This window comes from Aethina tumida, chromosome 1 (assembly GCF_024364675.1).
Source record: "Aethina tumida isolate Nest 87 chromosome 1, icAetTumi1.1, whole genome shotgun sequence".
Classification (NCBI taxonomy): domain Eukaryota; kingdom Metazoa; phylum Arthropoda; class Insecta; order Coleoptera; family Nitidulidae; genus Aethina; species Aethina tumida.
In genome coordinates, this window is record NC_065435.1 from 62,754,920 (window position 1) to 62,771,700 (window position 16,781).

The following is a 16,781-nucleotide window of genomic DNA, read 5'->3' on the forward strand; positions in this document are numbered from 1 at the left end:
TAACCCGCTATTATATATTTTGATAGTTTTGATTCTAAATAAAACGAATTTGCACACCTCTTCATTAATAATGTAAACAAACAAATGGATTGTGTATCAACTAGTCAAATAAATTTAAATATAAAACGTTAAATAAGGTCCAAAAACCACCGGTTTACAAAATTAGAAACCATTTAAAGCATAGTTCACATTTATTCAGAAAAGATAATTACATATAAAAATAAAAAGTTATACAAAATTGAATGTAAAAGTAGAATGTTATAATAACTAATCACTGTCATCATTTATTACTAGAATTCTTTTACGATTGGGCAGGCGTTTGTATTTTTGCGAGATTTTCTCATTTGGTACTTTATGCGCTCCACCGCCTAGTGGGTCCCTATAAGAAGAAAAAAATTAAGAAAGATTATTTTACTCAAGTAAAAATATACCCAGTCTGTGTATCAACAGCTGCATTTTCAGAATTGTCTTCTACAATGTTATTGACACAGTCCTGATCATTACAGTCATCTGCGCCCTGCGAAACGTAAACATTAATATCAGATGGTTCTAATTCTTCGTTAGTAAAATAGATTATTTTCTAAAAAAAAAACTACTAGAAATTAGTAATTAAACTTTCTACTCACCCTTTTCTTTCCTAGAGTTCGTTGTTTATTTCGTGTCTGCAAGGTTTTCTTTTTTTTAGGTTTAATCGGTTTAACACTTGAATCATATTCACGATCACGTTCAAGTTCGCTTTTTTCAGATTTAATCCGCTTGCCAGTCAAATCATAGACGTTATTACTGGTTAGTACAACAGTTTCATTATCAACAGTCACCGTTATTGATTTAGGGAAAATATTTCTCTCAGGAGATTCTTTTTCTTTCTTTATTACAATGGGTGCATTATTTACTGATGGGCGTTTGCTTTCATTCATACTCAAATTCTCTTGACAAATTGACTTAGACTTACTTGCTGAATCTTCGGTAGAATCCATCATTTGAGAAACAAGTTAACTGATTTTACTTTGGACTTCAGATATGCCTTTTGACATAAATCTCAAAATGTCAATTAAATTTTGTTTTCATTGGTGATTTAATTTTAATCGTAGTATACGGGGTGTTAAAAAAGTGTCATAAATTTGACATTGTTCCCACATTGCGAGAGAGATTAAAAACCATTTTAAATATTATTTACATTTATTCAAATACATTAAATTATGTACAAATTATATTATTATAAAAATTATAAATTTAAAATATAAAGAAAAAACTATTTATGTACAAGGCAAATCACTAATCACTGTCATCACTCATGACTAGAATTCTTTTACGTTTAGGCAGATCTTTCTTTTGTTGAGAGATTTTCCTCTTCTTATTCTTGTTCTTTTCTTTTAACTTTTTCTCTAATATTTCCAGTTGCGAAATGTCCCGTTCTACCTCATCATCTACATCTTCAGTATTCACACAAAATGAATCCTACAAGACTCATCCATCCAATATCTAGATAGATAAAATCAATAAAATAATACTTACATGCATGTATGTATCATTTTCAAGATCAACATATTGTGAAAACACATCTGATATATTATATCTAGGCAGGGTTGGAATTTTGTAAGGTCCAGGACGTACCGGGCTCCTATAAGAAAAACAATAATTAATAAAAAGTATTGTTATTCACTAAGAAAAAATATACTTTATTGACTGTAGATAATTAGCGTGAATCTGAGTATTAAAGATTATATTTTCCGAATTGTCCTCTACAAAACTCTTCTCATAGCTGTCTTGATCACTACCGTCGTCTTCGTCATCTGATACAAAAACATCATCATCTGATAGTTCTGCTTCCCCATCAATAAAACAATTGCCCCTTTTCTAAAAAAATATATTCTTTGCAATTAAGTAAGAGTTTAACTTTAAACTTACCTTTCGTTTTATTTTCTTTTCAGGTCGTTGCTCGTTTTCATTTTGTTCATTTCGCGTCCGCAATACCCTTCTTGGGTTCACTTTAATGTCCTTGACACTCATATCAAACTCTTCATCACTACTTATTACAATAGATTCATTTAAATTACTAGTATTCAGTTTTAATGATTTATCACAAACGTTTGTCGTAGAAGCTTCCTTCACTTTCTCACTAACATTGAGTAAGTTATTTATAGAAGAACATATATTTTTCTTCATACCTAATTTATTTTGAGAAACTGGCCTGCTACTTGAAAAATCAAATACTAAATCATCATCAAAGCTATTATCTTCAATAAAATTCATCATTTTAGAAACAGATTGTTTGTTTCTGTCTTCAGTTGCATCTTTTGAAACAAGACTCAAAATTTGTGTGATAGACATGTCAGCTTTATTCTCACAGGTATCATTAGTAGTTAACGATTTATTCATTATTTTATTTTGAGATGCTCGAGATATAATAGGCGAAGTACACAAATTACTTTTCTTTGGAGATTGAACAATAACTAAAACAGATAAAACTCTCAATTTTACGAGTCATTTTAAATAAATGAATAATTACCTTTCCCTGGGGAATCCTTAATACCAAAAATTGATAAATCACATAAGTCGTCCAAACTAGAATCTTTAAATAAATTGTGATTTTCCTCAGGTTTTGATGAAAATTTGTCACCGATGTTTTTATTAAATTTAGTAATATCTAAAGAAGTCGTATCAAAATCAATTTTTTTATTAGTAGAACTAACTGGTGTACTATTTGTCAGTTTTGTATCAGGACGCAGACTTTTTGTTTTAGTACATTTATTATCTGCTTCTACTTTAAGTTCTTTACGAATTGATTTCTTTTTGACCGTGTTGTCCAAGAAATCATCAGATATATCAATTATATCATCAGACAGGTCAGATTCCTTGTGATTTGTTTCTTGTTTACTAATACCAAAAGCTGATAAATCACAGAAGTCCATTTCGGCAATTTCATCTAATTGACTATTTATATTTTCAGCATTTGAATTCAGTCCTGAGGGACTTTGCCCTCCATCTGATCTAGTACTATTCTTAACATTCTTTGGACTTATATGTGATGTAATACTTTCTATTCCAAACTCGGATAAATCGCAAAGATCGTTGATCTCGCTTAAATTCCCAAAGACACTTGTTTCTTGTTGTTTGTTCCATGTGTCTGTGGTCTTCTCACAAATATCAATATCGGAAATACGAGAATTTTTTAAATTTTCGTCACTAAAGTTGGTTTTCCATACAGATGAAATGTTAGATTTTGTTCCATCTACGGATAATTTAGTTTGATTGCCTACACTTTTTAATTTAGACAAGTTAGGTCTGGTTGGATTAGGCTGACTTGCTCCTTTATTCAACCTTTTGTTCTTCATCAATTGGAGTCTGGATCTATTCGACAGTACTGGGGATGAGGACCTTTGCGATAAACTGCTTAAAAGTGGTGAAGGTGGCTTTTGTTTCTGTTTAAATCTTTGCGATAATACAGGGGACTCGGGGGAACATATTATAGTATCTTGCGAACTGTCTGTGCATGTATAAAACTCGTCCAAACTGGAAAGTTTGAAGAATGACAAGATTTCTTCTAGATTAATATCAGATACTTTGTTAACTAAATTGTGTTGTACGAACTTATCTGAGGTGTCAATTGTGTCTTTTAACTTAGTCTTATTTTCCAGTGAAGTATTAATATTATTGTGTGAAGTATTTTGTTTGTTATTTTGTTCAAGTATAGTAACATCACAATCTTCATTTATCTCAAGAACTTTGAGAGGAGCATTACTTGTTTCTTTTGTCCTATTTTTTATTGATGCGTTAATATTATGATATGAAATATTTTGTATGTTATTTTGTCCAACTATTGTAATATCACAATCTACATTTTTCTCTGGAACTTTGGAAGCATTACTTGTTTCTTTCAATTCCGCTTGACTTATTATACATGTACTATATCTATTTAAGAGGTTGTTTAAGCTTTTTGGAGCCACATAGGAAAATGATTTTTCAGTTTGCAAGTCTTGTTCAGGTATATCTGATAAAGATTCGCAAAAATTAACATCACTGAAACTATCATATAATTCCTTTGACTTTGGAGATAAACTATCAGCGAATAAATCCATATCTTCTGTTGTAATATTATCGAGAATTGAAAGATCTGGATGATTCCAAAGTGACAAATTCATACTAGGTTGAGGTAGATTAATTTTGTTACAATCAAAACAGCTTGGACAAAGTTTACATTTACGCCTTGCAGATTGTTGAATGCACAGATAATTTGACATTTCTTCAAACACCTCTCTTGAAATTATGTCAGTGATGTCGTTTTCTGATGAAGAATGATGTCCAAAATTTTGTTTTTTCGAATTTTGGGAGTTACTTATCTGGTCTTTAGTTGTAGGTTTAAAGAACATATTTCTTATATCTCCCTGTTTCATAATTTTATTTTGACTCCCATGAAATTCATCTAAAATTTAAACTCAAAAACTGAAACCCTATCTAATTAACTAATTTGCAAACATACCTGACATCTGTGTCATAGGAATATTAAACCTTTTTGAGTCTGCTGACTGTAAAAGGCTTACAAAACATTGACTCGTCTTTGAACTCTTAATTTTGTATGAAGGCTGAATACACCTCTGCTTCTCTACATGTCTTGAAAAAATAGTACTTAAATTTATATCCTCATGCAATGGATCTTCTGTAAATCAATAAATAATTTAACCATTAGATTTTTGTATCTTTTTCATATGATTTTTACCTTTATTCCACAGCATTTTTCTAGTGGGTAGTTTTTCCTGAAAATCTACAATCTCCAAATCCTGAGAAAACACCGGCCCTGAACCTGAAGAAACACTCTTGAGCATATCCTAAAAACAATTCTTAAATAACAACTCTGTAAGTTCGCAACAATTTTACCTTGATAGAACTATTTTTAGTCAAAGTCGGCTTCTTTACAGTAATAAACATTTTTTCACAACGCGGAACAATTCCCTCAGGTACCATTCTAGGACTATCCTTACGCAATGAATTATTCAACTCCTTGGAAGTCAAAACATGACTAGCTAAATTTTGTTTATGAATAAGACAGTTCTTGAGAGTGTCCTGTTCTTTTCCTTCTGTAACCAGAATGAAAATATTGCCTTCCTTTTTTCTTCCAGTACGACCCATTCTTTGAATCATGCGGATGGGTGACGTGTTGGAAATGTCAAAGCAAACGATTAAATCTACATCTCCTACATCCAAACCTTCTTCACCAATACATGTGGATAATAGTACATTGCACTGACCGTCTCGAAAAGCTTTTATCACATTCATTTGGACCTTCTGGGTCACACCATATCCTTGTCCCAAGAATATTCTGGGTTTTAGCAGTGGCTTGGCTTGAAAAAGTAACGCGTAAGCTTCCATCACGGATTCTCTGTATTCAAAGAACACGATCACTCGACTAGTACTGGGAGCATCCTTAAAATGGTTAGTGAGAATGTCGCGCAATTTGTAGAATTTGGGATGCCCAAACTTTACATTAGCAGGAATCTTAAAATAATACAATTTGAAGCAAGTATTTTGTTAAGAATATTTAGTATATTTACGTCTTCATAGGTTCCATCTGGTAATTGTTTCACTTCTGGAGTTGGTCCTAAATAGACCTTTAGATCTTCCATTATGCTGATTATATTTTGGTTTCCTCTTAATAGTGGTTTATTAATATGTTCTAAAATATGATATTTTAACTTCAAATTGTTGTGATGGTGATGTTATACCTTCAAAAAATGTCAGAAAACTTCTGAGACCATGTCTTATAAGTAATTCAAATGCATGATATAAAGTCATACAAATATTTAAGCTCTTCATTATTTCTCCATAATTTGGGTTACTAAAAATATATTTTTTTCTCAATAATATAACAAAATATTATATATATATATATATTATACCCAGCTCCTTTTTTCTGTTTAAAGTCATTCATAGTCATAAATATTCTTCCTTTTGTTAAAGTACTACAGTTAGTTTGGATAACCTTGTACTTAATTAACACTTTTGTGTATTGATCTAAAACCTAATTAAAACTTAAAAAATAAATAAGAAATTTGGTAAAAAATGTTTACCTTTAAATAACGATCTTTTACTTCTTGAAGTTTTGGACCGAGTGGTACCACAACAGTTTCAATATTTCTTTTGAACACATATGGGTGGACATCCGGGCTTTCTTCTGTTCTAAATTCCAGTCTAGATATCAGTAAATTATTTGCCACCTATAGGAAAAAAATTCCGATATAATCTATTTAATATCTACTGATGTAATTGAAATTTGTAAAATAAAAAGAAATGCAAATGATTTGTTGAATCTATTCAATAGAGAACGCTAAGAATTGTTTAATAAGTTTAAGAAGTTTACCCTTTTTCTGCATAAAATCAATTATTTTGTAAAATAAATCTTTACCTCTGCAACATCATTAATGTTACTTCCAGGTGTGGCACTTAAAGCTAAAACTCTGAAATACTTATTTTGATTCACTAATGTCCTAACAACTTCACAATATGCATGATTTCCTCTGGCTTTGTGAGCCTCATCGAACACTATACATTTAATTTTGGCGCCCAAATCTTTTACCGAAGCTAAATCATTTTGTAATACTTGTGGTGTAACAAAAAAAACTCTTTTATCATTCCAAATCTCTACCCTTGTGGAAGAAATTTTTGTACCTGTAATAATAATAATAATTTTAGTGGTGAAAAATAAACATATTCATCTAACACACCTGTCATTTCAACTGTTACTTCTTTAGGAATTCCCATAATATCATAACAGGCATCAACTTGTTGTTTAACAAGGGGCCTTGTAGGAGCCATGAATATGATCTTACCATGGGGATACCAACGATAAAAATTATACATTACAACGGCAGCTATGAATGTTTTCCCCAGGCCAGTTGGGAGACTTACTAGGGTATTTTTAAGTAACGCCTGTTGTATTATGTTGAATTGGTAGTCCCTTAATGGATAGTTTGTTGGGTAGATCCATATTTGACCTGACTGCAGATCAAACCCTTCTGTTTCAGATGTTGTACACAGTTTTAAATCTCTAGAATGTAAATCTAATTATTTTCGTCGTCATTAACTTTTAATTAATTATTGTATTACCCGTCTTGTGAGTGTTCATTCATTCTTAAATATCATTAATAATAAAATAATGTTAGGTAAACATGTTTTTGTTTAAGGCAAATTCAAATTTGACCTTGCTGTCGAAATTTTGGCAGCTCCTTTTATTGGTTACAAATTGCATTAGATCAAAAATGCGTCTCGAGAGTAACAATAGGTAATACTTAAATATTTTTAAATTAATGTTTGTGCATAATAATTATTAAAATATAACAACAAATTCTAGAATACCCATTTTATAGATGTAAATTTTCATTTTTATGTATTTCACAGTGATTCATGGCCAACAACAGTACTTATGACTTAACATATATCAAAGATATATTTAATCTTTGTTTAAGGCATTACCCATATAATAATAAAAGTAATATATGACCACTAATCTTTTGTATTACTTTTTTACATTGTGGAATATTTGTATATTTATCACCATTTTGAGATATGGTAGAATATCTTCACAGATATAACATAAAGAATTAATAAATAATTGAATAATATATACTTTAAGAGGACGAGAATGGTCTATAAATTTGAAAAGATCATTTTTTTCATATTATCAAAGTTTAACCATTTAAGAATAAGTCCCCAAAAGGATTTTTCAAAATTTAAATTATTTTTGGAGGCATAGCTATTTTAGTGACGCGGCATCCAATCCGGCTGGAATGAATCGAACAAAAGTCTTTAGGGATCGTCTCCGTCAACCACACGGTCACACTCTGTAATACCGCGCACTGCCGACTCCTCAGTGAGGAGTCCTCACTATATCGTAAGATGCGATTCCCAATGTGTTGTCAATTCAGTGCGAACTGTTATAGCGAAATTTTTTGAACAGGGTAAAAATATTTCCGAAATAGCTAGAGACCTAAATATTTCGGTAAGAAAGAGAATTGGGGAATATGTTTATAAGTAATTTTGAAATGTTTTTCCTGTCACCAATATTGTATATCTTTGTTGTTATTAAAGTTTGGGGTTGTTCTACTAGGTTTTCTGTTGTTTGTCCGTTGGTACAACAATTTTATTTTTATTATTATTTTTCTTTAAGGAACCGTGTATGTAGCGGAGGAAAAGAGCCTCTACATACAGTTCAGGGGTAAATTGCATGATATTTTTAAAAAGATTTCAAGTTTAGTGAATTTTATATGTACCGAGGGAAGAGAATCTCTACATATGGTTTTTATGTTTTAGGTTTTTCATTATAATATAACATTTGTTATCAAGTATTTTAATTTTAATTTTTTTTATTTGCAATTTCATGTTCCATACAATAAAATAAATACAATTTTGTGATTATAAAATGAATTGTGTACTGGGAAACACTATGGCCATTCTGGACTTTCTGGGGTCTAAGATGATTTAGATTTAGGAGTGAGTGCTCGTTTTAGTTTTACTACGTTCAGTATGTATTGGTTTTCGGATTGAAACGCGACGTGAATTTTGTGAAATATATATCATATATTAATTTCAAATTAAATATCAACAGCAATGTTGGAGATTCGTAGCCAGTTTCTTATATTCAATTTTAATAATGCTATATAAAAAAGACAAAAAAAAACATTTGTTTACTTCGCGGTTAATATATACAGCAGTAACCTTCCGAATATAAAATATACATTTCCACAAAAATAATTATAAAATTGAGTAGTATAAATAATTTTTAAAAAATCCATTGTTGATAAAAATATGTCAAAATAGTGAAAATATAAAATAATTTTAAAAATTAGGTAACTCATATTATTTATTTTTTTTTTTTTCTCAAATCACTATATATTTAAATAATATTACGTACAGAATCTAATAAACAATTTAAATAAATAAAAAAGTACAATATATATGAAACTGATAGAGTCTAAAAACGATAGAATGAATAAAGATTGTTATAACTAATATATTATAGATGTTTACTCAATATATATCTTATATTTTAAACTTATAATTTTTTATTTTCGTTTACAATATTGGTATTTAATTTATTTGTTTATTTATAAAAAAAAATAAATAATAGTAATTACAAAATTATATAACATGAAAACCTAAACCATACATTTTTTTAATATCTTACGCTCGAGGCTTTTTAAACTGTATGGAACATACAAGAGTGAGGATCTTTTTAAACAAACCAAAGTGTCATTCTTGAATTCATGTATTCTGTTAATGTATGTTATATTGTGGTAGACTACTTATATGCATGGGATAGTACATATTATTTTATTTAAAAAATGAATAATACACAGTATTGATTATACACTTTCATTAGAAGAAATGAAATGTATTAATTGCATATATTCTTATTTTTGAATTGGCATGGTTTTAATAACTAAAGAAATTCAATAATTTTTAGAGTCAGAAAGCCATTGCTAAACGTGGTCCAACGAGAGCAACTTGTCCATATTTATACTAGAAATAGATTCTACAAAATATCAAAAGTGGCTAGAGAGCGCGCTACATGGAGGATTCTACAATAGACGTCCTGCACAGGAAGTAGCTCCTATTGATATTGATAAATGTGTAAGATTGGAATTTTGCGAGGAATATTCAATTTTTAAATGGCAAAATACAATATTTTCTGATGAAAAATGTTTTCATTCCAACTCAGATGGACCACTGCATCTGTGGAGAAAAGATGGGATACGGTACGACGAAAATCACGTCGTACTCAATAAACAATCCGGTAGGATTACACTTAATGTGTGGAGGTGGATGAGCGAAGCAGGTCCATAGCTAATTCCAATAATTATTTAGATGTCCTCAACAACGTCATGTTACCGTCAAGCCCCACAGGACGATAAATGGAATACCATGGCCCCTAGGTCACCGGATGTTAACCCAGATGAAAACATCTGGGTGCTCATGGTGCAAATGTGGCAAGAATTGCGGATAGGAAACTATTGCTCAAATATTGTTAATTCTATGAGGGAACGATTTGATTCTGTAATAGCCTGTAATAAAATTTATATATTTTAAATTTTGCTTTATATTATTTTACATTTGGTTATTATATGATACTAAATACTAATTATATAATAATATAATCCTACTTCTACTGAAGGTTTAAATTTTTTAAATTTACAGAAATGTTCTACAATTATTGGTTAAGATGATCACACAAAATCTTTATTTAAAATTTAAATTTGGGGATAATTTAGGTAGGTCCGATATTTTAGGTTGCAAACGAAACTAATGGCATTCTGAAGCCGACTGTATGTATACATATGTAAATGTGTATGTATATGCTTGAACTCATTTAATTGAAATTGAAACAGTTATTGCTGTTTGCATATTTAATGAAGACATTACAATTTTAAAAATAATGACGCTTATTGGAATCGCGATTGGTCCAGATGCTTATTTATTCGCTGAGACAACGCCCGGATTGAGCACTTAAAGATTCAAACATCTAACGCGTCAAAGGAGGCCAAAACTACTCGATTGGAATAGAGAAACGCATAAGGAGCTTTTTCCGAAATCGAAATGTAATGTATTTTTAAATATTATAAATATCTTGTAAAATAATGTACAGTAAAATATTGTTTGACGTTTTATGAAATATTTAAATGAAACAGTTTATTAAATTGAACATTTATTTATGTCAGTTAATATATTTTTTATAATACATACTGTTAAGTATTTTCACGAGTTTTTTATATTTTGTTTTTAGAATCTCACTATTAATCTACTTACCTAGATAATCAAAATTATGGAAAATTGTTTAAGATAAAATAAAATAACACATAGTATACTTTTAAAAATATTTAAATAATATTAAATAAAATTAAGGCTTATTTCATCACTAAACTGTTAATTTGAACTTGCTTTTCAGCTTTAATCACATTGTCATACTTTAAAATGTTTTTAAACTGAAACACTCTTCCAATCAGATATTACTTGCTTATGATACAACTAAATGAAGTTCTGGTGAAAACTTATTTCCTAAATTAATGACTTAATAAATATATTATTACAACCTATAAACATTGTTAAAACTGTGTATTAATTATCACATTTATGCCTTTAACCCCACAAGTCTTCAGATCTTCCAAATTTGTATATGATTGATGCAATAAAGATTAGAGCATTTTGTAAGAACAATGCAACACCTGGCCATCTGTTATCTACAAAATAAACAAGTTAAACTTTGTTATAATGACAATAAAAACCAAAATAGATTACCAGAGTTGATAAACTCTGCAAACAGAATCCAACAGGAGGCAATGACAGAGGCAAATCCCATAACAAATCCTAAGAACAACCAAATCCTAGCTTCCTTTGGTCCCAGACATCTGTCCCCGTACGCATTATCGCGAATCTACATAGTCAAAATTTTAATTTTTCAAATTCAAGTAATGTTATGTTTTATTACCTGAGCATTGGACACTGAATTAACCATAATCAAAGACAGTGTACCAAACACTCCACACATGTGATGTCCAGCTAATACTTTACCACTATTTACACTGGCTGCATCAATTATAGTCCACCATCCTGCGAAGAACTAAAAATAAGGAATTAGTCACCCTTTGTGGTGTAATGTCGAAAAACTCACCAATAAACCGGACAACATCGACGCATAGGCGTTACGTTTGTCGCCACCCTCGAACCACACACACGACGGTATGTTTATGTTTTCCAAGCAATTGGGAATGCCCATTTTCAAGTGAAATTTGACGAAATATTTGGGAAAACAAACACAACTTAGTAAATTTGACAGACAGTACAGCCACTATAACTGTCAATGCATTGTTACTTATTTCACATTGGTTTCTTATTATTTTAATAGAAAAGTAGGAAATTGTAATACAATATTTTGCTTAAGAAAATAATATATTAAATAAATAAATAATAAATAATATATTTATGGATGATAAAAAGTTAATATTTCGTGTTAATGCTAACAAACAATTATAATAACACGTTATATTTTTTAATAAATTATTATCGTTTCATAGTTCAAATATCTTGAATCAATAATAATTATACATAAAATATATAAATAATTTATTAATAAAAATAAAAATATATATACTTAATAAATTTGAATTTCGTCCAATCGTGTGTCACGTTGTTAGGTTGTCATCATTGTGTTGCGTGATTCACAGCTCTGTATTCAGTCCTCCGCAATTTTTGACATCGCCCGTACGTTGTTCAGTAGTTCCGATTTTCGTTGAAGTAAAAAAATCAAAATGTTTGGTGGTGGCCGTGCTCCTATTCTTGTGTTAAGTATGAAATGTCATTATTTGATTAATACAGTTTCCAAAAATGTCACTGTTTTTGCTTTTAGGCCAAAACACAAAGCGTGATAGCGGCAGAAAGGTTCAGGTGGAGAACATAAATGCCGGAAAGGTATGAGACAAGCACGTGCTATTTTATACTGATTTTTAACACACCCAAAACGCCCAAGCGAAATTAATTTTATAGAATTTTCCGTCTTGTCACGATGCAAGGTTTAACTTTAATTTTTACCCAAGTATATATTCTAGAAACAAATGTGTCATAGGTTATGTTCACTAACCGTGAATATTTATTTTCACAGCAAATAGCAGACGTTATCAGAACATGTCTGGGACCTCAGGCCATGTTAAAAATGTTGATGGACCCCATGGGTGGCATCGTAATGACCAATGATGGAAATGCTATCCTCAGAGAAATCACTGTACAACATCCTGCAGCCAAATCCATGATTGAGATTGCCAGAACACAAGATGAAGAGGTAATATCTAAATCTATCTTCAAGTTTAATTAATATTATATACAATCATGAATTTACTACTAAAAACACTGTAGCCAAAGAGCTACATATTTAATTCAGAAATAATTGTGAATAGTGTTGGGAATAACTGACTTATTTCAATAACTGACTAGTTGACTAACAATTGACTTCAGTAACTGACTAATTAGTCTACTGAAATCATTCAATTACTTGACATTGGTCAATGTTTATTTAAGTTATTATTTGTACTACTGACAATCATCAGTGTGGAATTGTTGATTTTCAAACATCAGTTATATTATCAGGTTATTTGATAACAAAAACTACAGGTTTGTTACAAGTGATTACTATCACTAATTGGTAATGTTTTAATTTATTATAAACATGGAATATCACTTAAATTTTATGATTAATTGAGCAGCAGCATTAAAATATTGTAATATGTGAATAACTGAAACTCTTGATCAGGATTAAATATAATCAGACGAACTAGAATTTCATTTAAAATGAAATTATTATTATATATTATAAATGAAACTAAAAGAGGCAAGCAAAATTAAAGAAACAATTCATTTTGTGGCATATTCCTTGTTTTTATAACTTTTAGGCACTTATTTCTCAAAGAGTCAATAAGGTAATAAGGTTATTGATATATTGTTTTGGAATTTAATTCCGTGCTGCCACAATTCGTTAGAATTTTTAAATTTTTCTATATGGACTCCAAGCTGGAGTTGGACTGAATCATTTGTTCTCTGGATGCCTCATCCAGTGAATACCATCTGAATTCTGCAAGTTAAACGGTTAAATGAACGTTTCTTCGCAAGTGTTTGAACATTATTTTCATTCAGATGACAATGAACTGTATGTATAAAAATGTCAACAGCCCCTAGTTCTTTTAACTGGTGGTGTTTTAAAGGGGTCCTGAACAGAGACTACAGCTGTTCTCTGTAGGAAATATTGTTGATTTTGAAAATAATGAACCAGTTTAATTTTAATTACATAGAAATGTTAGTCTGCTTAACTCCAGACATATACTTTTATATTATAAACTGATTTAATTGTACAATTAAAGCAACAGCATGAGGCTTCTTTTAAATCAATCAATCAAATGATTACAAATAGACTGATTTATATGGTAATTTTGTTTGAAGAATAGTGTGCTGTATGTAAAAATAGTAAATTACATATTTGTCATTTTACGTTGTTAGAAATTTCGATATCCAGGAATTTCTGAGCTTTTTCATTCCTAAATGTGAATAATTTACACTAAATTAATCTCAAATCATTTAACTTCCTTGATTATTATTAAATTGTTAACAAAAAATTGTATGTAACATATGTAGGTTGGGGATGGAACCACTTCAGTCATTGTATTAGCTGGAGAAATGTTGGCAGCAGCTGAACAATTCTTGGAGCAACAGATGCACCCAACGGTCATCATAAGACAATACAAAGAAGCTCTTGATGATATAATCTCATTGTTGGAGGGACCTCTGAGCATTCCCGTTGACAAAAGCGACAAGACCGCCATAGCCAATGTTGTGAAGGCTTGCATTGGCACAAAATTCATCTCCAAGTGGTCTGATATGGCGGTCAACATCGCCCTTGATGCCGTCAACACGGTAATGTTAGAGGAAAATGGCAGAACTGAAGTCGATTTGAAGAGGTATGCCAAAGTGGAGAAAATTCCTGGTGGTTCTGTAGAAGAGTCACAGATATTGAGGGGTGTTATGATTAATAAAGATGTCACCCACCCCAAAATGAAGCGTTACATTAAGGTATTTATTGTGAAAATTTGTTCATTGAATCACAATTGTATGACTTGTCTTTGTAGAATCCTAGGATTATGTTGTTGGATTGTTCTTTGGAGTACAAGAAAGGAGAATCTCAAACCAACGTTGAAATCACTGGTAAAGAAGTAAGTAAATTTATTTACTGGAAACGTCAATTTAATGTTAAAATCAACAACACTGTATGTATTTTTTGTACTTTCAGGATTTTACCAGATTGTTGGAGATTGAGGAGGAACATGTACGCCGTCAATGCGACGACATTATTGCTCTTAAACCGGACGTGGTATTTACCGAGAAGGGAGTGTCCGATCTTGCTCAGCACTTTTTGCTGAAGGCTGGCATCACGGCGGTAAGACGCGTGCGCAAGTCGGACAACAATCGTATAGCACGTGCTTGTGGTGCTACGGTGGTCAACCGCACCGAAGAGGTACACGAGAGCGACATTGGTACCGGTGCAGGTCTCTTCGAGATCAAGAAATTGGGCGATGAGTACTTCTGCTACGTCACAGAGTGCAAGAACCCAAAGGTTAGATCACTTTACGGCAGTATTTAAGTTCAAAAAATTTTATCTGTATTTTTGTTACAGGCTTGTACCATTTTGTTAAGAGGTGCCAGCAAGGACATCTTGAATGAAACCGAGCGTAACTTGCAGGACGCCTTGCAAGTAGCCAGAAACATTGTTCTATCTCCTAGGCTGGTTCCAGGTGGTGGAGCTATTGAAATGGCTGTGGCGCAGCGTTTGTTGCAAAAGGCGACCCATGGACCTTACAGAGCATTGGCTCATGCACTAGGTGATATATATTTTTTTAAATTAATGTTATAAAACTTTTAATTTGACATCTCTTTACTTAAAAAAATTATATTTCAGAGATTATTCCGCGTACTTTGGCACAGAATTGCGGCGCGAACACCATTAGAACCTTGACTGCTTTAAGAGCTAAACACGCCAATCACGCTGATAAGAATTCACCTTGTACATGGGGTATTGATGGTGAATCAGGAGAATTGGTTGAACAAAGCAAGAAAGGATTGTGGGAGCCACTGGCCGTTAAATTACAAACATACAAGACTGCCATCGAAACGGCTATCCTTCTGTTACGTATTGATGACATTGTTTCAGGTTCTAAGAAGAAGGGTGATAAGGAGCCCCCTACTCCTAGTCAGGTTCAGGCGCAGGAGCTCCAGGACTAGGCGTTTATTATATTTATGAATTTCTTATCATTTCATTGATTTCAGTATATAATTTAATACGTTCAGCTTTATTAATCACGTTAATAATTTAACTCACTTTGTAAACATATTTTGCTATTAAATATTTAATAACACTTTGTTGTTTCATTTAAAAACCTTTTCAGGAGAAAATATTTTATACCTTGTGGATTTATTCCTTGTGAATTATTTACATATGAAACTAATTTAATAGATAACTCGGTTACTTTAATTTTAAAATGAAATAATATATACTGATCCAAGGTATTAAGACACCACCTATTATTTTTAAAATAAAGTCCTATCAAAGTAAAGCTGTTTCTATTTATTTTGAAACACCCTCGTATAAGGCATCTAAAAAGTATAATCGTTTTTACAAGAGGTTTAGTTTTTTGTTAAAGAGGATTTATGTTGAATTACTAATGGTAAATTAGTAACAGGTTGAACAATTGTCTTTACGTTAGAAATAAACTATCAATCTCATTTTCGTTTTAATTTTCGTATATTATCAATATGCCAAAGTTAGTTACCGCAGGGTAGTTGAAACGTTTATTATGTTCCATGTACATTCGTACATAACTGTTTTTAACCTCAAGAATGTTACAGTTGTAGTTGTAGAAAACGCAGAAGATGTTCAAATAAGTATTAGATCAATAAGGCAACGTTTTACGGAAGATAATTTACAACTCCGTGTAGAATGCGGCAAAATTTTGCTAGAGAGTACATCGATTAGGTAGAAGAGGATTGGGAACCAGTTCTCGTTAGGGATAAATCTAAATTTTGCGTGTACACATGAGATAAGCAGGTTCATGTAGTTTGAATATCAAATGAAAGATATGCCCATTATAAATTATTAAATAATACCTTGTTTGGCTTATAATGTGAAGAGTCATTACGTTTCGACTTATTTGAGACTAATAATTTTAATGCTGAGGGATATATTTTGGTCATTCTGG

At 31.1% G+C, this 16,781-nt stretch overlaps 4 protein-coding genes across 4 annotated transcripts; 1 reads left to right on the forward strand and 3 right to left on the reverse strand.

Annotated features, from left to right (window-relative positions):
- Positions 1-172: 172 nt before the first annotated feature.
- On the reverse strand, positions 173-1,031 carry LOC109605536 (uncharacterized). The gene is made up of 3 exons (XM_049970694.1): positions 627-1,031; positions 432-517; positions 173-379 (listed from the first exon to the last, which is right to left on the reverse strand). The coding sequence occupies exons 1-3, from the start codon at positions 978-980 to the stop codon at positions 268-270; spliced, it is 552 nt and encodes a 183-aa protein (XP_049826651.1). The 5' UTR covers positions 981-1,031; the 3' UTR covers positions 173-267.
- Positions 1,032-1,160: 129 nt separating this feature from the next.
- Positions 1,161-7,195, reverse strand: LOC109605333 (Fanconi anemia group M protein). The gene is made up of 15 exons (XM_020021902.2): positions 7,102-7,195; positions 6,720-7,042; positions 6,401-6,663; positions 6,066-6,212; positions 5,895-6,016; positions 5,721-5,833; positions 5,550-5,671; positions 4,876-5,493; positions 4,718-4,826; positions 4,481-4,657; positions 2,510-4,423; positions 1,909-2,453; positions 1,679-1,857; positions 1,516-1,621; positions 1,161-1,458 (listed from the first exon to the last, which is right to left on the reverse strand). Exons 1-15 carry the CDS (start codon positions 7,122-7,124, stop codon positions 1,276-1,278), a joined length of 4,944 nt encoding a protein of 1,647 aa, XP_019877461.2. The 5' UTR covers positions 7,125-7,195; the 3' UTR covers positions 1,161-1,275.
- Positions 7,196-10,853: 3,658 nt separating this feature from the next.
- Positions 10,854-11,825, reverse strand: LOC109605423 (transmembrane protein 50B). The gene is made up of 4 exons (XM_020021996.2): positions 11,660-11,825; positions 11,477-11,608; positions 11,287-11,422; positions 10,854-11,228 (listed from the first exon to the last, which is right to left on the reverse strand). The coding sequence occupies exons 1-4, from the start codon at positions 11,762-11,764 to the stop codon at positions 11,128-11,130; spliced, it is 474 nt and encodes a 157-aa protein (XP_019877555.2). The 5' UTR covers positions 11,765-11,825; the 3' UTR covers positions 10,854-11,127.
- A 380-nt stretch (positions 11,826-12,205) lies between these two features.
- On the forward strand, positions 12,206-15,941 carry LOC109605322 (T-complex protein 1 subunit gamma). The gene is made up of 8 exons (XM_020021893.2): positions 12,206-12,333; positions 12,395-12,456; positions 12,647-12,823; positions 14,167-14,601; positions 14,658-14,741; positions 14,819-15,142; positions 15,203-15,407; positions 15,485-15,941. Exons 1-8 carry the CDS (start codon positions 12,297-12,299, stop codon positions 15,805-15,807), a joined length of 1,647 nt encoding a protein of 548 aa, XP_019877452.2. The 5' UTR covers positions 12,206-12,296; the 3' UTR covers positions 15,808-15,941.
- Positions 15,942-16,781: the final 840 nt, after the last annotated feature.